The 22,011-nt window shown below is 38.1% G+C and overlaps 1 protein-coding gene across 1 annotated transcript in view; it reads right to left on the reverse strand.

The window, feature by feature from the left end:
• NUP133 (nucleoporin 133) overlaps nucleotides 1–22,011 on the reverse strand; it is a 63,039-nt gene that overhangs the window by 37,944 nt on the left and 3,084 nt on the right. The window contains exons 2-12 of the mRNA XM_004712164.2: nucleotides 18,492–18,610; nucleotides 17,389–17,492; nucleotides 16,159–16,266; nucleotides 13,000–13,134; nucleotides 12,248–12,418; nucleotides 11,378–11,533; nucleotides 11,011–11,081; nucleotides 6,896–7,043; nucleotides 5,421–5,568; nucleotides 3,992–4,149; nucleotides 1,896–1,987 (exon numbers count right to left, since the gene is read on the reverse strand). Coding sequence (XP_004712221.1) covers nucleotides 1,896–1,987; nucleotides 3,992–4,149; nucleotides 5,421–5,568; nucleotides 6,896–7,043; nucleotides 11,011–11,081; nucleotides 11,378–11,533; nucleotides 12,248–12,418; nucleotides 13,000–13,134; nucleotides 16,159–16,266; nucleotides 17,389–17,492; nucleotides 18,492–18,610 — 1,410 coding nt within the window. The remainder of the gene's footprint in view (nucleotides 1–1,895; nucleotides 1,988–3,991; nucleotides 4,150–5,420; nucleotides 5,569–6,895; nucleotides 7,044–11,010; nucleotides 11,082–11,377; nucleotides 11,534–12,247; nucleotides 12,419–12,999; nucleotides 13,135–16,158; nucleotides 16,267–17,388; nucleotides 17,493–18,491; nucleotides 18,611–22,011) is intronic.

Genomic DNA, 22,011 nt, shown 5'->3' on the forward strand with positions numbered 1-22,011 from the left:
CTCAATACCTGCAAATGAAGAAGCAGAATCAGAGATTTCAAGTAATCTGTCCAAAGCCTCAAACAGAGAATGAGGGACAGATAGCAAAGACTAAATGAGTTTTCCTGAGTTCATTCAAACCTGAACTTATACTTTGTGAAAAAAGTATCATAATACAGTGACACTTCAGTTGTCGAACGGCTCCAAGAACTACTCCAACAGCAAAATCCTAAACAATCTGCTCGGCGTTCATAACTTTGGTCGATAGTCAAACCAAACATCCAACTTGAAGAACCCTGTACAGGCCGAGAGTGAGTCCTGCCAAGGACACAAAGGAGTTTGCTTCAGTCTAAGCACCACTCTTGTTCAGTGTCTGTGTAAGTGTGTTAAAACATTTGTCATTGTGCTTGTCTTGGAGCTTTGAGTAAAATATCGTGCCCATGGCTCCAAAGAAAGTTAGTGAAAACTGTCGAACCACAATAGAATTAAAGAAATAAATCACTGCAAAATTTTAATCAGGCTGATTTGGCCACTGAATACCACATGATTAGGTGGGCATTACCAATATTAAAATGTGAAAAAAAGTGATGAGCGTGGCTAATATTGTGAAAGGTGTGACATCATTCACCACAAAACAACCTAGGCCATCAGAGGTTGAAAAGTTGGTTACTTTGAGTAAGTCAGGAGCAATTTGATGGCGACAGCATATCCAAGAGAGTGATATGGGAGACGGCTAAAAGCCATCTGATTTAAAGTTACAAAAATGAATTTGTAAGTGCAATATTTGGGCCTCAGAACCAATTATTTGGTCTTCCATTATTTCTTATGGAAAAAATATGCTCAGTACTCTAACTTTTTGGTGTTTGAACACAAATTTGGAAGGGGCTGAGTTTGACAAACGATATACCATGGTGTATGATACATAAAACACACACGTTAAACTGAAATTATTAAATATGTCCTAAAAAAACAGAAGAGATAGTAAGTCATTAAGTGTGACAGACTGGAATCAAGCCCTTAGGAATTGTTTTGACCAACCAGATATTAGCAAACATCACACATGAGAGAACTGAAAAGTGGTATGCAATGAGACTTGCTCTTTCCACCCTAGGAATCCAGTAATATACACACAAGCACAAGGGAGCCTGCTAGACGATAAGAAATCACATGAAACAGAGATGGTTGACCAGCCAAGTGTAGTCAGTTGGGCAGCTGAGCCCGACCCCAAGAGTCAAATTGCCAGAATCCTAAAATACAGTAAATACATCTTGTGGTGATTTATTCTGATAGATTAAACCCAATTCCTTTAAAGCACAAATACTTTCCTTAATATCATACATGACTTTTCCGCACTGCTGCCGTCTTGATCACTTTTTCTGACTACTCTTTTCAACTGAGTGGAGAGCACACATTAGATCATCCAACACCCCACCCACCCACCCACATTTCTACTTGGAACCTCCAGTGGCTAGTAAGTTTGGAATAATTTGTTTGCTATAGTAATAAAGCCAAAAATAACATTCTCCTCTTTATGACAATTTTTCCTTCTCTCTTTTAACACTCAACAAATAAGTAGCACACCTATCAGGTATCCGACTATCTGATACTTTGCATTTATGACAACAGTAAAAAATGCAGACTACTTTGCACACTAACAACATACACCTGGCAGTAATGGAAAGCAAGATGTGAAGTAAGCCTACCAGTGACTGTACCGGTTAAGGCTATTTGTCAATTTGGGTAGCCCACAATTCTCAGTGGTGTGGGAGTTATGTAATCATCCCCCATTTTTGCAAGTCATAATGATAACAGTATTTGGAATTTAACCAGGGCAGTAACTGAGGCATGTTGGAGATCAGTAAAACATGCTCTCAAGTAAACAAAATAACCCCCATAACTCTCAAAACATGTAATACCTGCAGTAATGTAGAAAAGCAGCTTTCAGCAGCTTCGTTTTATCTTCCTGAGCTATGATTTCGTTTTTTAAAGTGGTCTCAAAAACCATATTCTGTAAAACAATACATTAGAGTTTAAGTAAAGGTATCACAATATTCTTAAGTATTGTACTAAGAATTAGACATAACCTAAGTTAAGAACACACATATAGACTGTTAAACAACATTGTCTATATTTATGGTTTTATATATATTCATTGGAATATAATAAATAGCACCGAATGGTCAGCCTATGAAAGGTAGACATAATTCAGGAACTATATTGAGAGTAAAATTATTTGGAGATTTCAGCATAACCAGTAAAATCTTTTGTTCTCATACAACTAATTATAGTATGTATCACTGAGCAAAATGGCTGATTACTAATTCTAAATTAAGCAAAGAATAAGAAAAATTTAAAGGAAATGGAACACAAAAATATCTTCAGAACATGTCATAATGGTACAATAATCTGTGATGTACATAAATCAAAATATCTTTTCTCTTGAAACTGTACCAAATTACTAACCATGGATTATAGAATTAGTTTATATAATTCATAGAGCATATAAATGCAAATTATCTTGAGCAGTACTATTTTGAGTACCTTATTAATATTTAATAAAAAGCTTATGAATGTTTCTGTTTGGGGTGATATAAAATTTTTTTAAATGAACAGTTGTGATAGCACAAAGTGGTGAATGTGATGTCACTGAATTATAAGATAGCTACAATGGTAAATGTGTTCTTACATATATTTTATCACGAAATAAGAGTTAAAAAAATTTTATGGATGGGATATTTAAAGTCTCAATTATTCCACTATTCCCCTCTGAGTTAGTTAATTGTGCCAGCCTGGCCGATAATCACATGTGGGGCTAACTGAAAGGCGGAGGGATAAATGGGTGGTGAGCCTCGCCTTTCTAGTTCTCGGGTCTCTTGTTTTGTGATGGTTGCACCGGGTGCAGCTGCCTTAGCAGTTCCCTGCTTCAGCTTGCAAGATTGACTTCCTACAAGACATCCCCAAGGAGAAGCTACATGGACCTATCCCAATGCAGCCCTGGGTGCTGGAGCAGCCGTGTGGAGACCCCTGCCAGTGCTGAGATGCTTGTTCGTTCACTGACTCAGCTTTCCTCCTGCAGTCGGCATCACTGCCTCTGTTTTGTGAGGTGGAGGGCTTTGTGGACTGGTGTTGGGTTAACAGGTTAATGTTGGACTTGTCGGCTTGGGCAGCATTGGGTTGAGATGTTTTCGTGATGCACACTTTCTTTACATAAAACTCTCTTATACATGAGTTGCTGTAGCTTTCTTTCTCCAAAGTACCCAGACTAATATACCCTCAAATCATCCCAAAACAATATGAAACAGAAACACAGCCTCTAATAACCTAAATATAATACATGACAATGGAAACCAGGAGTGGTAGATGCCAGAGAAGACAAATCTGAAATGTGGAGCAAGGACAAGTGCTGCTGAGTTGGCAGTTGACAGAAAAGGAAGTTTCAGGTGACAGCTGTGCAGTGGTAACGTTTACTGGGAGATCTGATTATAGGGAAAGGATCCTGTGAGGCATTTCACAGAGCTGTGAAAGACTGTGGGAAGAGCAAGAAGAAAAAGGAACTAATGGTAAAATGAGTCAACTAACTCCAAGAAAAACAAAGTTGCACAATAAAGAAAACATAATCAGTACATTTTTTGGCTTGGCAAACCATAAGCAAGTATTACATTAAAAATGAACATACAAAAAAGAGTTTCTGTTGGGATGATAAAGCAGAAGGAGGAATATAAGTTACAAAAACATCTTTATCTTCCAGAATAGGAAATCAACCTCTGAAATGGGTGAGTTAAGAGACAGATATGTATGCATATTACTCAGAAATATCAAGGAAAAAATGCCAAAGAAACCGCTGAGAGGTTTTACAGTAGCTGCTTCTGGAGGAACAGGACAAAGACATGAAGGGAGAGAAAAGATCTACTATTTTTATCATAAGTGTTTAAAAATGGATTGCCTTTTAGAAATGTTTGTGTGAAATGTTATGACACAAATAAAATTTTTAAATCTTATAGAACCATTTTACCTCATTGCTTGGTCTAGTAATTGAGGATGTTAGGGAATCTTCAATATCTTCTGCTAATATGGACACGTTTTCCCTCAACATAATAGACATCAATCCATTGCTCCTAGTAAAAATAATGGGAACTCCACCACAGGACCCAGCTCCTAAAATACTATCTCCTTTAAAATAAGAAAAAGACGTAAGTAGATATTTCCAAAGAGCAGGTCATCTTGAATATATTTATTTTAAGAACATTTTCTTTCCTTCATAATAATATTCCTCTCTAATCTCAGCTTTCTAATCCCCAAATTAAAAGTCCAGAATATGTTCTTCATGGCATGGATGAACTTGGAAGACATTAAACTACGTACAGCTAACCAAGCACAAAGGGACAAATCTTGTATGATACCATTATTTTTGTTTTTTAATCAAGAACAGGTTTCCACATTGAAAGAAAGATGTTGGTGGTTACCAGGGAGGGGAGAAGCCGCCAGGAAGGGGAAGGAACAGACTAGAGGGTAGGCAAGTGAAGGGGAAGAGGAAGTACTACCAGAGGAAGAGCGGGAAGGGAAGAAGGGGCGGGGAGGGAGCAGGCAAGCCACTGAGGGCTCCGTAAGTTTAAGTTGTTGAGCGCAAAACCAGTGATCTGATTACATAAACTCCCACCTAATCCACAACGAAATTTTTTGGGGGTGGAAGAACCTGTTGCTATTTGAAGAAGCAGGTTTTATGTGTCCCTCAGTTTGAAAAACAACAAAAAGTAGCCTTGTAATAGATCAGTGAGTCCTCAGTAAAGACAATAAATCTAAAAACTACATTAGAGCCCAAAATAAAAATTATCTAGTTTCCAAAATTCAAAATGAGAGCTTTTCAAGCTCATGGAGCCTTCTTGCTCTCTGTGATTTTACTTTATTAGTTCAGCCAATGAAACATATATAAGCTTAATCTTAATATTTCACACCTACACAGTCAAGGACTGGAAACCTGTTGCCTCATCTGTGTTTTGGCCTCTCACTCCTGACCAGTCCCACTGAGCCCAACTCCTGTCTGTGCCCAGTCCAGTTCCCCTGCGTGATGAGCCCAGACTTGGGATTTTTCTTTTCCAGGTGTTCGAACTAATGATGCTTAAAGAACATCACCTCAGAATAAATCACTCTTATTAATTCAGATTTAGTGATTACTTAATGTCAGCTCTTTCCTTCTTGACCTCTTCTCCCGGGGAAAATAGTACTATTATTTGGTCCTAAACGCAACAGTGTTGGTAATTCTACCACCTTTTCGGTTTCTTAGTAGGGTTGTGACCTCACTTACTGAAGGTGTAGTACAGAATGTCGCAGAAACATGTGGAGGTATCAATCTCAGCAGAAGTAACACATAAGGAAAAATAATTAAAGCTACTAAGATTAACCAATGAGTTCACTAACCATGCTCTCTAGAATGGCTACTTTACCTTGTGAACCAAAACTAATTCTCTCCCGAGGAAGAGAAAACCTGCCATTTCCCGTAGAGGACACATAGATCTCATTCTCAGTATACAGATAGGCCGTCTGGTTTGAAAAGTTTGGGACCACTAGTCGACAGTTTATCAGGTCTTCAGACTGAAAATGAAATGTAAAATTGTTACTTATCGAGAACTGAAGCCAAAAGACTTGTTTGTATTATTTTCTAATTCACGTTTCTATAAATTATCTCATAAAAATTATAATTTACTGATGCTCCTTTACAAAATAATGACAGTAAGTTTATGAACATCCATAAAGGAAATCACTTGTTGGGTTGCAAATAATTGCAAACTTCAAAATACTTTCATAGGGTTAATTATAACTAGGTGTCTAAAATTAATGAACAAGAAAACATTAATTAATTAATTCTAAACTGGTAAGTACCATCCCTGTAAAGCATTTGATTTTTACTATACTGTCGACATTGCAAGCATAAGAAATTAAGTTAATCTGTCCAAGTTAAACTCAAGAGAAGCAAAAATAAAGACTTGATTAAAATAGCAAATGCCAAAATGATAGTTAGTAAAGAAATAATGTTATAAACGGAACATTAAAACTCTTATTACAATCAATATATACAACTCTTATTACAACCCATAAATACATGAATTGTGCAAAGCACATTTGTATATTCATTGCTCTCATCATCCTCAAAACATATGCTCTCCACCCAAGCCCCTGGCATATTGTTTTGTTTTTAAACTCTCAAATTGTTATCCTGCGGCACTCTCTGAAAAAAATATGATTATTATTATTTTTTTAAACACTGAGCTTGTTTTTCTTTCATGATAGGAAGCATGATAATGGTTATTTCTGTTTGAAATAAAAGAACATATTTTTTAAAGATTGGACAGGTTTAGTTAGGCATGTCATAAATAGGATTTAAAAAATTAGATCCTATATAAGATTAAATGAATTTACAGTTACTAAGGTTTTCCCCATCAACATCACAACCACTCGGTTGCTAAATATATTGAAATTGCTTTGAATAAAAACTTTTCATGAATTTTAAAAAAGAGAGAGAGAGAGAGAACTCAAAAAAAAAATAGAGGACTCGAAACTAAATCCAAATTCCTACCAGGTTTCTTCCTTCCTTTCATCCTGCAGTCCACCATCACTCTTACCCTTCTAATCGCTAACACAGAAACACTAACAGGTCCTCAGTGACCGATGAGAAGAAACAAATGGCTTGCTGTTGGTGGATTCCGCTCTCATTTCTTTCTCTTTAGCTAAGTTTGAACCAATGAAAGATTCTGAGATGGCAAAGAAAATGCAACAATATCTAAAACCAAACTTCAAAAATAAATATGTATTTCTAAACCATGAAGATGAATCTTTCAGGGAATTTGACCTTGCCCAAGTTAGAAGAGAATTCCACGTGTTATTGCCTCTTTGAAGTTTAACAGTTGGATGTGTGTTTTACCTGGAACGGTGGATTGTACTGAGTAACTTCTACCGATATAGCACCTGACATTTGGTAGCCATCATCTCCCACAGTGACCAGAGAGTAATATATGAGACACGGTGAGTCTGATGGGTGCCATGCTGCTGCCAAGATCAGGAGGCCGTCACTAGTCAATCAAAAAGAAGAACTTTGTATCTTTGGAAAACAATTTGGAAATTTCTGACAAAGTTAAACATATACTTACCACATACTTTAAACTCTCTCACTCCTAGAGAAATAAAAAACCTATTCCAAGAGAAATAAAAACCTATGCTCATACAAAAACCTGCGTGCAAATGCTTATAGTGGCTTTATTCATAACTGCCCAAACCTACAAGCAGTCCAGTGTCTCCAACCGCGGGAGAAACAATGGAGTTACTGAGCAGAGGTCACCAGGAAGACACTGCTGGGTAAATCCCAAGTGAATTATGCTACGTCAAAGATACCAAATTCAGAAGGCTTTATACGACAGGATTCCATTTTGAAACAGGCAAAATGTTAGGGACAGGAAGCAGATCAGTGGTCTCCAAAAGTTGGGGAGGGAGGGGTTTATTATAAAGAGACACAAGGGAATTTTCGGGGGTGAAGGAACTGTTTTGTATCTTAACTGTGACGGTGATTAAATAACTACATATAGTTGTCAAAGTTCAGAAAATTATGCACTAAAGAGAGTGAAATTCACATATATAAACTGTAGCTTAATTTACTTGATCTAAAAAAAACAAACCACCAAGAAATTGTCTAATGCTCTATTGTTGTACCTAAAGTTCTACTAGGATACAGGCTTTCTCATTAATTTATTTATATAATCTATGCAATGACAGAAGTGAACAATTGCAATAAAAACTATTTTTGCTTGCTGAAATAGTTACTATGGAGCCCCTTTTACAGAAGAGGGCTTAAATACTGTATGCGAACAGTATTGTAAAAAGCCAAGGAACCTTTCATATTTGCTTATGCCATGTTATGATCACATACTTTTAAGTAAGGAGAAATAGTATCTTCAAAGTTAATGTCTAGTCAAGAGTTCAGGTAATGAAGAGTTAAACTATACTGTTCATCAGTGTTTTGTGTAAAAATATTTTAATATTCGGGTTGAGGGGGGCGTAAAGAAGGACAGTTTGTTGTAGGAAAGCAATTCTGTACATCAGTTTAAGCTTACTTGTATTGTCTGCCGATTATATTTGTGTTTACAATCTTAAAATATACGTTAGCAAAATGGGTGGATTTTCAAATAAAACAACTTCTACCAAAAAATAAATAAATAAAGCTTCTACCAATAAAAATAAACATTTTTTGATGGTTACCAGGAGTGGGAAGAGAGGAAGTCACATGAGAGAGTAGACAGTATTAACTTAAGTGAAGTATAAAGGCAATAAACAATTTGAGGGAAGCTGGCAAAATATGACAGAGGCAAGGCAAAATACTGGGAGATTTGGCAAGAATTAAATGCAACAGAGGTAAATACTGCTTTATACAACCCTGCAACAGAGGTAATCTAGGAGTAAAAGCTTGGATAGATAAGCGGGCTGAACAAGTAGGGGAGGCAATCAATGCTCATGGAACCAAGGGTCAAGAGATCAAAAGAAGTGCTGCACCTGGGTATATCTGCCACACAAGACCTACAGAGTAATGGAAAGCAAGGATGTTACTTTGAGGACTAAGGTGCACTTGACCCAAGCCATGGTGTTTTCAGTTGCTTCATATATGCATGTGGAAGTTGGACATTGAATAAATAGGACCCAAGATAAGTAAGACCCAAGAAGAATCGGTGCATCTGAATTGTGGTGCTGCAGAAGAATATCGCAAGTACCATCAACTGCCAAACATAGAAATCTGTTTTGGAAGAAGTATGGCTACAGTTTCTTTAGAGGCAAGGATGGCGAGACTTCATCTGTGTGGAAAGAACAGTCCCTCAAGAAGGGCACTGGACATAAAGTGGAGGACAGCGGACAAGAGGCCCTCAGTAAAGTGGACGGACGCAGGGGCTGCCACAATGGGGTCCAGCACAGGCACAATTGTGAGGATGGCGCAGGAGCGGGCACTGTGGAGCGCTGTGGTGCACAGGCCCGCTATGAATCAGAATTGACTCGGTGGCCTAATGACAACAACCCGGGGCAGAAAGAAGCGGGAAGGGGAGTATACATGTTGTTGGAGTGCTGATGCTTGGTTTACAGAGATGGAAAACTTGCACTGCTCTGTTATAGTTGTACAGGTGATTATTTTAAGTGCTCTCAATAAATTGACATAAAAGGCTGAACTGACTTAACCTGTGGGATAGATTATTTATAACAACAAAACCGAGTAGCTGCTGAGGCTGATTATATAACTAAACATCTACTTGCTAAACAGCTCTTGGGATGCGATTCCATGGTTTGGAAATTCAGGGTCACGGTATCCTAAGACATTCTCGTTAACTGGTCTGATAACATGTTCAGTGCTCCTGTGTGATTCCTAGTTCATTGTGGAGTGCCCAGGTCTTTAACGTTTTTTTAAGAGGCCATCACCCCTTTCGCCGGCAGCAACAGAGGAAGAAGACTCAGCATGAGGAGGAAATGGGGTATGTGGCTATTCGCCTCAATGAGCAGCTGCCTCCTTTGCCATGGGATCAGAAGAACTGGGGAGTGGCCAGCAGCCATTGCTGAACATATTGACCAAAGAGTCTATGGAAAATCCTTATCAAAAGAAAGAAAACGCAGAGCAGAATTTCAAATTCTCATGGACTTCAGATTTGCTGGAGTTAAGGGGGATGGATGATCTACTACCCTGACAAAATCTTTAAGCTGGAAACCAAAAATATCCCCGAAAGCTATTTTAAAACCAAACAACAGTTCAGCTTAACTAATACAAAGGTTTGCCTTGAACAATATGCTATTTTAAGTGCTATTTATATGGAATTAAATTGACAATGGCAAGACAAAAAATTAGATCGGGCCCATTGAGCCCAGTGAGTTTATGTTAATGACTAAGGAACAACTCAGAACAGGAGGGCAAGAACTGTTTCATAATTCACATAATATAACAAATACACTATATTGTACAAACTATTAAATTTGTGTTCTTCTTTTAAATGTAGATCCTCCACAATATAAAAATTTAAATAAAATACAGGAAAAAGTAGCTTCATCAGACTAACCTAAGACTTTAAATACCACTGAGGGAGAGCGTGTTTATAGAGCAAACCATAATGCAGTTCCAACATGTACTCCCAAGACACCATCTTCACTTCTTTCATTCAGTGCAGTCAAAAAAGTCAGCTTCCTAAAAGCTTCCTTAGCAACTGAAAAGGTGTTGGGAGAGAAGAAAGGCTACAGCACTCACACACTCAGTGCTGTGGGGTCAATGCCAACTCGCAGCGACTCCGCAGGACAGGGTAGAACTGCCCCTGTGACTCTGAGAGACTGTAACCCTTTTGTTCAGTTTGAGCATCCATTTATTTATTTACTTTATATTAATAATTTTCTGGGGGAGCTCTTACAAATCTTATGACAATCCATCAATCAATTATATTAAGCACACTTGTACCTATATTGCCATCAACATTTCCAAAACATTTTCTTTCTACCAGAGCACTTGGTATCAGCTCCTCTTTTTGCCCCTCCCTCCCCCAAGACTCTAACTCTGTACAGGAATAGAGAGGCCCCTCCTTCTCCTGCAGAGCCACTGGTGGGTTTCCGCTGCTGGCCTTGCACTTAGCAGCCAGACTCAAAATGACAGGACCTTACAAGTCTCTTAACAGTGAAGGGCAAGAAATTCTAGCTGTGAGAGCAGAAAAGATACTCCTCTAACTAGAACAGGCAGAAAGTGAAGGATATATACTGTAAGGCTGAAAATGGCCAGTTTCTAAAATGCACTAGCATCACAAGATAAAAATTAGCGAGGTCTTTTAGCAAAGCTTAATAGAGGACATTAGAAGATCAACACAAGAGAGAATAAGACTGTCCATCATTTTCAAACACGCTCATTCAATCTTACTGAAATATAATACATGTACAATACCAATTCAATGGTTTCAACATATTACAGAGTTGTGAAACATGCATTTATTTTTCTAAGCTATTACTTTTATTCTTTATGATAAATTAACTGCTTACCAGTTCTGCTTCAGATCCAAATATCGAATGTTGACACCTTCTTTAATAGCTTCATAGTTACTTTCAGATCCCTATATGAAAATATCAAATTTAAGCAACTTGAATGTAGGAATAATTTGTCACTTTTGTAAGCCCAGCACTAGTCATGCATAGTAACAGAAACATTTGTTGAGAATGGAGAAATTTTTTAAATTATTAAATAAAGCATTGACTTCCAATACACTGAATATGCATTTCTGCATAACAAATGACAATACTTTTGTTCATTACACGAAAAAGTGTTCAAATAGATAAAGCAACTGAAAGAACCAGCATTATCATACAAGCATTAACCTGAAATACAGAGATGAATATATCCATTTCTTACCCAAATAGCATCAGCAATGTTTTCTTTCAGGGCTCTATTTAAATCCCAACTATGTGCTTGTTTTTCTGAAGAGTCATCTAACTCCCATTTACTGATGCTTGAACTTGTAAGACTATAGAAGCTTGATCGCTCTCTATCCCAAAAGACACTTGAAAGCTGTATGGAGAGGAGGAAAAACATCACATTTATAGACTATTACGTTCTGATACTACTAGACTAATTTTCTGAGTTCATATTGCATGTTTTGTGACTATTTGATTAGTAATCCTAGCAGATCAGACATGATGGTAAACAGGAGTCCTTAGCAGAGAGTAGAGATTGGGTAGACTTAGTTGCCATCAACCCCCTTCTGGAACTCCCGGTGAAACTGGAAGTGTATATGAAGGGACTTCAAGAACTCAAGTGAACTGGATTTGGATAATGGACTTTTTCGATAAACTTTTTGAAGCTCCCTTAGATATGCAGGCTGAGTCGCCTACACAGATAGCTAGAATCATAGAACTAGAGAACATGATTCAGTCTAGAGGATGAAATTCCTAGGAAATATTTTAGAATATTATGAAATAGTTTAATTCCATAAAAAAGGTATTTATATGTAAATCTGTCTGTAAAACCGTATCTAATTCATAACAGAAAGTTAAAACTAAAAAAACCCTCCGATGTAAACTCTGAAAGCTGCCAGGTGAAAGGAGGGCGGATTAGTATGGACTCATTTAATCAGCACAGTACAAGGGTTCCGTGGCAAGATCACAAGTTCTCTTCAGGCACAGCACTGCTCCCAGGAGAGGCCATAGAGACATCACAGGAAACGTTCAACTTACTGATTTCACTAAGACTCCGATCTACAAAGTAGTCATTGTACACACTTACTGTGAGATCACTACTAGTAGACAAAATTCCCAAGAGAGAAGACACTCTCCGACCAATGCTGGAAAGCATGCCTTGGCCTTGAGGGAGGAGATGCTGGTGAATCTTTCCTAAACTTTCAGGTATCAATCGAATTAGTTGGCTTCCTGATGAGGACAAAATAAAGCTTCCTCCCTGTGAGCAAATATTACGAAATCAGGTTAGTTCAACACGACACTAAAAATGTTTTTTGTTAATTAACCATGAAAGTTTTCGCATACAGAAAAGCAGTCTGCATATTAACACAAATATAAGAGAATAAAAGATGAGAGGATATTTTATTTAAAAATGTACTCTAGAATCAATTCACTTAGTATTAATTCTGTATTTTAAAAAAACTTCAATACCAGTAAAAAAATTTTTTTAATTATGATTTTTAAATTATAGGTTCACTATATTGCAGTTTAATAAATTAAGCATTAGTTTTCATATTTCTTTGGTAAGCTTACTGAATACAAATCAGCGAACTATTCTATATAGTGTCTAAGGATTTTTACACCACTCTCCTAAAATACTTCTGATAGAAACTTAGACCAGGGACTTCTATGTGAGATTGATATCTTAGAGTCCTAGAAGAAGGACCTCCCTCTGGCCCACAGTTCAAATCCCAGGTCCTTACAGTTTTCTTTCTAATTCCTCCCCAGCTTGGACGGTCTGTTCAAAACCCTACATTTTTCGTCATTTAAATCCTGTTTACACACCAAATCCCAGCTTACCTGCACTGCTGTTAGGAAACTGCAAGTCTTGTCACCTCCCAAATCCACAAATGTCTCTGTGTAGGTGTCCTCACGAGCAAGGTTTGGCCAATAGCGGATCGATCCTTCTCTGGTGGCAACCATTACAGCAACAGCCTTGAAATAAACACAACACAATTATGTTCCTTAACAAATGAATGATTCAAAAACATTAAGTCTGAATTACTGATAAAGATACTGGAGTAAAATAAAAGACGACTATACACGTGGACTTCTCCAGATGAAATACACAGGGATCAAATTAATTATGTCTGTGGGAAGAGACAATTGAGCAGCTAAATATCAACAGCCAAAACAAGGCTAGGGGCTGACTGTGGAATAGACCACCAATTGCTCATATGTAAGTTCAGTTCAAAGTTGGAGAAAATTAAACAAGTCAACAAGATTCAAACGACAACCTTGAGTATATCCCACATAAATTTCAAGAACATCTCAAGAACAGATCTGAATCACTGAACACTATGACAAAACACTTGACGAGCTGTAGGATGACATCAAGAACAAAAGGCCAGTTTTGTTCTTGTTAGAGCCCATTGTTGGAGCCATCAAGAAAACACAAGGTCATTATAAAGACAGGAAATGAAGAGAAGATCAAGGTGGTTGTCAAAAGAGACTCTGAAACTTGCTCTCGATTATACTGTAGCTAAAACAAATGGGAAAAGGATGAAGTAAAAAACCTGACCAGGAAATTTTAAACCTGTAATATGCAGGCTTACTTGTGTTTTCTTGAGGAAGCTCATGAAAACAAAGTATTAAAAGGAAGTGTGCCAAGATCAGGAATTAGAAAACTAAAGAGGAACACACTCAGAATAGTTTAAGCTGAAAGAACTGTAGAAAAAAATTCAAATCTTGGGCTGCAATATTGAAAGATTCTATGGAGAAAAGATTGAATGATATAGAAAGCATGAAACGAAGATAAAATACATTACACAGTGACTGTAGCAAAAAGTAATGACCAACATTCAGTCATTTCAAGAAGTAGAATATCAAGAATCAATGGTAACTAAAGGAAAAAGTCCAAGCTGCATTGAAAGTATTATGAAAAAAATAAGGCTCCAAGAATGGATGGAACACCAATTAAAATGTTTCGGCAAGCTGATGAAGTACAAAAAGCACTCACTAGTCTTTGCCTAGAAATCTAGAAGACCAACCAACTGACTGGAAGAGAAAGGTGGTGACCCAACACGATGCAGAGATTATTGAAGAATACCATTAAAACCATGAATAAAGCTTTGTTGAAGATCATTCAAGGATGGCTACAGAAGTACATTGTCAGTGAGCTGCCAGAAATCCAAGCCAGATTCAGAAGACCAATGTGAGGTGGGTATTGGTTCACAGCAGAGAATACCAGAGATGTTTACTTGTGTTTTATTGATTATCCTAAGGCATTTGACTGTGTGGAGCACAACAAACTATAAACCACCCTAAAAAGCGTGGGGATCCACAGCATTTCATTGTGCTCATGCAGAACCTGTACGTGGATCAGGAGGCTGTCATTGGATCAGAACAAGCGAATGTTGACTGGGTTAAAATCAGTGGGGGGAAAGGCAGCATTTACCATATTTATTCAATCTGTATGCTGAACAGATAATCTGAGAAGTTGAACTATATGAAGAACAAAGCATCAAGACTAGAGGAAGGCTTATTAACAACCTGCGATATGCAGACGACACAACTTTGCTTGCTGAAAGTGGGATTTGAAATGCTTGCTAATGAATATCTAGGACTGCAGCCTTCAGTATGGATTGTAACTCAATGTAAAGAAAACCAAACTCTTTACAACAGAATCAAGAGTTAACACTGTGATAAGTAGAAAAGATAGAAGTTGCCAAGGATTTCATCTTGTGTGGATCCACAATTAATGCTCAGGGAAACAGCAGTCAAGAAATGAGACAACATATTGCATTGGATAAATCTACTGCACAAGACCTCTTTAACTTCCCTGGCGGTCTAATTACGTCAGTAATTTTGCTAAGGGACTTCTCTGCAGTATGATCCCAAGTGTGGCTCAGGGTTACCACTTCTGGGAGTTAACATTTACCCCGAGCCACACTCGTGATTACCCCGCCAAGCAGGTTAAAGTGCTGAAGAACAATGCTGTCACTGTGAGGACTACGGTGAGCCTGAATCAAGCCACGGTATGTGCAATCACCTCGCATGCATGTGACACTTGGACAATGGACAAGGAAGACCAAAGGAGAATCTATGCATTTGAATTATAATGTTGGCAAAGGCTATTGAAAGTATCATAGGCTTCCAAAAGTAAACACCCAAATCTGTCTTGCAAAAAGTAGAAGCAAGGATGGTTAGGCTTCGTCTCATGTACCTTGGACGTGTTATCACAAGACACCAGTCTCCAGAGAAGAACAACGTGCTTGGTAAAGTGGGAGGCAGTGATAAAGAAGCCACTCAACAAGATGGATTAACCCAGTGACTGCAACAATGGGCTCGCACATAAGAACAACTGTGAGGATGGCACAGGACCGACCAGGCAGTGTTCCATTCTGTTGGGTAAAAGGTTGCGATGAGTCAAATCCAATTAGACAGCACCTAACAACAGCAAGGGAAACAACAGCAGCAACAATAGGTGGTGTCTTATTTATGAAATTTTATTTCCTTACTGTTTGATGATATTGAACATCTCTCCATTTGCTGAATTTCTATTGTCTGGAGCAGTGTTAATTCAAATTCTACCCCCTTTTTAAAAACGGAAGTTTTTGTTTTCTTACTGTTACCTCAACAGTTTTTAAGTTTATAGTTTTATATTTCATTTAGTTCTCAGATCCATTTTGAGTTACTCTTTGCATAAATTAGGAAGTTCAGGTGAAATTTAATTTTTAACCGATTGTTCCAATATCTAATATTGAAATGTTATGCTATAAAAATAAAAAAGAAATGTTATGCTGCTTTTGCACTTTTGTTCAAGATCAAATATATATCTGTGGGTTTATGTCTGTATTCTATTCTATCCATTGACCTATTTTTTTGTGTGCCAATACTACAGTGTCTTGAATTCTGTAGCTTTATAGTTATGTCTTGAAATTGGATCAAACTGGATTCCTTTAAGTTTAGAACTCCCTTAGTTTAAAAGTTTATTTCAACAGCATTCAAGTCACCTACCTGGATAGAATGTGCTTCTCCGGAGCTAGCAGAGTAAGAGAGAGCCACTAAGTCCGCACTCGAATGGAAATCACTAGTTGGCAGCTGAAGCTCTTTACACACAGACAACTGTCAAAGACATGCAAAGAGAAAACCTGTCACTCAAAAAATCTTTTTTCATCCCCTCCCCAAATATGTACCTGACTCCCCTATTTTCTTGTTCTTGCTCTGAACTATTTAATTCTGATTCATTGCTGGAAATACAATTCTACAAATACTCTTTCTTCTCACATCTCTTCTTGATCCAGTTTTCAGTAAGTTTAAAACAATGTATCTTAAAAGAGATCAAATAAGGAAACCTTACAGGTCAGACTGGATGTTCAATATTAACTGGTCCAATTTCTTCCCAAGTTAAAGTGCACTGGCTAAGAGAACAGCCCCAACTCCCTCTGGAACTTTTCCATTCTCGTGTTGCTTTGTTATCTTACGTTTAAAATTTGCATGACCTCAGATTAACTGCACTGTGTTTTCTAGAAAATATGTGAGACTCTCAGCCAAATATCAAGTTTCCTCTATTAACTCAGCATGCTCCCGTTGCCCTCCACCCCCACCCAGGACCTCACCCTCGCTTCTTGCGCCTAACCCCACAACTCCTTTCCAGGCAGTGGAAGCAGAGAAAGAAGACTGGGCGCACTTAGTGCGTGAGACCCTGAGTTCCAAAGGAACAGTGAACCAGTAAGTAATGCGCGACGCAAGAAAGTACATCTAGGCTGCAACAAACAGAAAAAGTCACCAGACACATAAAATAATTCCTCTGCTGGAAAATAACTGGAAATTAAAACAGTAATTCCTAGTTGTTTAATTTAATTAAGCATCATTCACTAGCTTCAGGAAACATGGTACTGTCTTCTTAATAAATTAAGTTTATTAACTTATTTGGATAGCATTTCAGCTTATATTTCACGCAGACCAATTAGCATGACATTAACTACAAATCCCAATGTTTGTAATTTATTAACTATGAATGGTGTGGATCTTGTTTAAAAATTACTAAAGGTAAGCAATTTTCCTCTGTACACACAGGTGTGTGTGCATGTTCAGTATTTCATGTCACTCTGAAAATTCAAATATATAATGCACAAGTAGATTCAGATTACTACCCTCCAATAGCCCTAAAAAATTAGGATAAAATCAAGAGCCAACTGGTATCCCTCTCTTCTATCTCCGTATAGCTCTCTAAGGAGACATTACCTTCGTAAGAGGGGATGGACCAATCTTCCAAATAATGAGTTTCTCTTTGCAGACCAGAGAAGCCCAGCCACTTTCATCTATGTGAGCAGTCAGTTGATCATCAACTACATAAGAAGATTAAGTCCACAATTAATCTTAAAGCAAGCATATGAAAAACTGTCGCAATTTCCTTACACCAAAATCGTTATTCTCATATTTCACAAAAATAATGAACAAATACCACCCCCCAAAAAAATTATTTCACAAAAGAAATTCAAGAATTATCATCATTAAAAACAAAAGATCTCCCCTGACCCCTACGGTGGCCTGATGGTTATAATTGTGATATGGTCAGTCAGTAACAGAAATGTTGGCGGTTCAGACGGACAGCAGCTCTGAGGGAGAGAGACCTGGCCGCGGGTTCCTGCATAGCTTATACCCTAGGGAACCCGATGAGGAGCTCTAATCAATGAGACAAGCACCACCTTTTGAATTATATCTGAGGCAAAAAGTCTATCTTTATTATAAAGAATAACTTGATTCCTATAAGTAAACATGCAGTAACACATAACTCACTACACTACCAGGGCTCCTGGTCTAGAATTATTAAATCCCTAGAAACATTGACTTAGGCAAGTGCTCTGAACTTGGATCTTCCTGTTAACTAGGCCTTCATCCGCAATGTTGCCTTTCTGAACCTATTTCTCCAAACTTCTACTCTTCAGTCTCTGCTAACAGAATCTTCTAAATGTACACTACACTAATAGCATCATGAATCTGTGTGAACAGATGGTAGGATACATGTAGTCCGATGGAGACAGACCTTGATCTCACTACATTAACACAGTAGTGGAGGTACTGGTTTGCTTTTAAACTATAAACTCGTTTACTTTTAAAGTCAAATTGAATTTTGGACATGCTGGAGTTAAAGTATTAAAGTCATAATTTGATGTAGCTAAACTAATTCTGCTTCTCAAGTTTATACTTCTCAATGACAGTGAATCTCTTTCTCTCCATTTAAACATGCATACACTACAGATTCCATCAGTTCTGACTACCGAGGCTGACACAAGCTTCATGGAAACCTACTAGTAGAGAGAGGTAAAGGGAAAGATGAGACCTACCTTCAGACAACGTTAGGGCTTCCATAATTTTAACCGGGAGAGAAGAGCCAAAGGTCTTCACATCATAGTTCACAGCCTCAGTTACCGAGTGGTATAGGAACATTCGTGTAGGTGTGCCTCTAAGGAAAGGAAGCCACACTTCAATCATAATTTAAATTTCCATAATTCTAAGTTTCACGAACACAACTTACATTTAAAAAACCTTTGCTAACTAAGAAGGAATAAGAGGTATGACAATAGACCACTAACTTATGTAGACTTGTGCAATCAAATGTCTTTTTCACTTAAAAAAGTACTCTCAGGACTTAGGAAAACTGATATACACACACTCACACAGTTTTAGTGTGTGCACATATATGTATACACTAGCAACTGTATATACACTCTAGTAATTAGATACATGCCTCTAGTCATTTGAACTTCTTATAATTCCCTTCTGACTCACAGACCCCATGTACAACATAACAAAACATTGTCTAGCCATGCAACGTTCTCCCAATTGTTATGTTTGAACTCATTGTTGCAACCACTGGTCAATTCACCTCGGCCAGAAGCTTCCTTTGTTTCTGCCCCTCTACTTTCCCACCAGGAGTGGTGGCTTCTCCAAGGAAGAAGGTCTCTCCTGATAACAGTACAAAGCACATGAGACTAAGTCTCACTATCCCTGCTTCCCAGGAGCATTACCGCTGTATCCCCAAGACAGATTTGTTTGTGTTTTGCAAACAGTATGTCAGATTGAGGGTTTCAGTCATTTTTTAAAACAAAATAGGATATGAAATATCAAAGTTTATCATATGTTGTGATGAGAATTTTATAAACATTGGGTTAGATCATAGGTTCCCAAACTGACTCTTTTTAAGGGGGGAAAAAAAAAGACAATCGCACTTGGCGCCACCACAGCATCTAAAAAACATTTATATGAAAAATGCAGGCATCTGCCGTTGCAGTGGTCTAGATTGTTCCAGTGCTTCCCAGAGGGCAGTGTTGTCCACCGTGGGAAACAGTGGGCTGCCTTAAGGTCTTGTCCAGCTCTAGAATGCGAAGACTGTGTCCATTTTTACTTTTAGTGTTTTTACATGTAGGGTTTCTGAGGCTGTAAATCTCTGAAGGATAGATAGTCTAATCTTTCTCTTGTGGAGCGCTGGTGGATTTCAACTGTCGACTGTGTGGCTGGCAGTCTAATTGTATCTGATGGTACAACCAGAGCTCCCTATCTCTTATAATTTGGATTAGATGAAGATATGCCCACAAAGGGTAATCTATATGTGTAATCTACATGTAGAATGGTGTTGTATTTAAGTTTCATTGTGAATTGGGTGAAGGTTTAGAGAGCAAATCACTTTTACATTCCATGCTTTATATACATTATTGCATTTCATTCTCTGTAATCCCTTCAATGTAATCCCTGTTTCCAAACTCCATTCCTCCTCCTTTCCTAATTCTTCTGAACTTGTCCTTGGGTAAATGCTGACCCCTCAATGCCAAATGGTCAATTATTCTAGGGGTGGGCACACATCAAAAGTATTATTATTCTCCTTATGGGCCTATTGTTTGGCTGAAAAATATGCCATAAGGGGGAGTTCAGGTCCAGACCAGAAGGGTGACCTATCTTGGGGGTCCAAACAGTTTATGCTGAACCAGAAAACCTTGCCTCTGATCATTTCTATTTTTGATCTATATCTTTTTTCCACTCATCACTTGTAATGTGATTCCTTCAGAGTGGTTGGTATTGACAGGTGGACCCCATCGAGTTCTTCAGGTCTCAGGGTGATAGAGATATATATACATTCACGTGTGGTTCATCAGTTCATTCCATGTGCCTTCAATTTTTATCACCTTTTTCCTCGAGATGTGAGACTAATAGTTGCCCTAAGTTCGTGGGTTTTTAGACCTCAGTCACTACTCACCAAAATAGGATGTAGACTTTGTGAACTATGTTATGTCAATTGACCTTGGTGTCCCCTGAGCCCATGGTCCTGACACCCCAGACCCAGACTCATTCCTCCAAGGTGCCTGGCTATGTCTAAGAAGTTATCATAATTTTGGCACCTATATACACCACTGCAGGAGCCCTGGTGGCATGGTGGTTATACATTGGGATGCTAAACACAAGGGCAGCAGTTTAAAACCACCAGCCGCTCCCAGGGAGAAAGATGGGGCTTTCTACACCTGTAAAGAATTAATCTCAGAAACTCACTGGAGCAATTCTGTCCTGCAGGGTTGCTATGTGTTGACACTGACTCGATGGCAGTGAGTTTGGTTTTTTGCTTTTTTAGTTAGACTCCACTGCATCCATGAATACAGTTGCAACAAAGGTAAATACCCATGTACAAATATCCTGTCCTACTTGTCCTCCTATACCTGCTCAGTCCACATGGCCTTTATGCATCTACATGTAGATCAAAGTTGCTTCAGGATTGCGCATGTAGTATTGACCTGTTTGCCTTCACTCTGGCGCTCCTCGAGTGTTCTCCCTTGGCTCCATTCTTTACCAATCTCCCTTTGGGGTACTGCCCTCCTCCTTCACCTACGTTCTTGGAGTCTACTTGACTTGCTCTCCATTTGGGAGCGCTGCAACTACACTATTCCCGCTTTTGATTTTGTAATGCTCTTCCTACAAATTGATATCTTTTTATTGGTTCAGTCTAATAGGTTTGCTTTACTTTAGATACATGACACCTAGGCTGCTATCTGAATAGCTCTGTCACGTGTTAATCTGTTTGCTGTCTGCCACTGTTGGTTCTGTCTGAGGAGCTTCCTTTAGTACTTCTTGTTAGGTTGCCTGGTTGTTGAAAATTCCTTTCATTTCTGTTTACTGGGAAATGTCCAAATTTCAGCATTGTCTATGTGGGACAATTTTGCTGGGTATATGATTCTCTAGTTTTGGAAAGTGATTATATGTCGTGGTGATTTTCTTTTGGGAGTTTATCCTGTTTGGGGTTTACTCAGTTTCTTGATTGCAAACTTTCTCATCTTTCATGATGTTAGAGAAGTTTTCTTTCAACAGCGCATCAACAATTTTCTCTTTCTGTTCTGGAATTCAAGAAACATGTAAGTTATTTCTACTGAATGTGTCCCATATAACTCTTAGGCTTTTTCTACAAAAAAAATTTTTTTTCTCCCTGATTGTTCCTCTAGCAGGTTAGCATTAAGAGATTTGACTTCCAAGGGAACAACAAGTGATTCAAATTGGTGGTGAAGATGGTGTAGGAGGCCTGGTAGGGCGTGATCAAGGGTAATATAACCAAGAGGAATTACTGAAACCCAAATGAAGCCTGACCATGATAGTGGGACAAGAGGAAAGTCAAATGAAATAGAGGAAAGCGCTAGGAGGCAAAGGGCATTTATAGAGGTCTAAATAAAAGCATGTACATATGTAAATATATTTATGTATAAAGATGGGGAAATAGATCTATGTGCATATATGTATAGGTTTAGTATTAAGGTAGCAGATGGACATTGGGCCTCCACTCAAGTACTCCCTCAATGCAAGAATACTTTGTTCTATTAAATTGGCATT

This window comes from Echinops telfairi, unplaced genomic scaffold, assembly GCF_000313985.2.
Source record: "Echinops telfairi isolate 266 unplaced genomic scaffold, ASM31398v2 ScPeMD7_7424;HRSCAF=8462, whole genome shotgun sequence".
Taxonomy (NCBI): domain Eukaryota; kingdom Metazoa; phylum Chordata; class Mammalia; order Afrosoricida; family Tenrecidae; genus Echinops; species Echinops telfairi.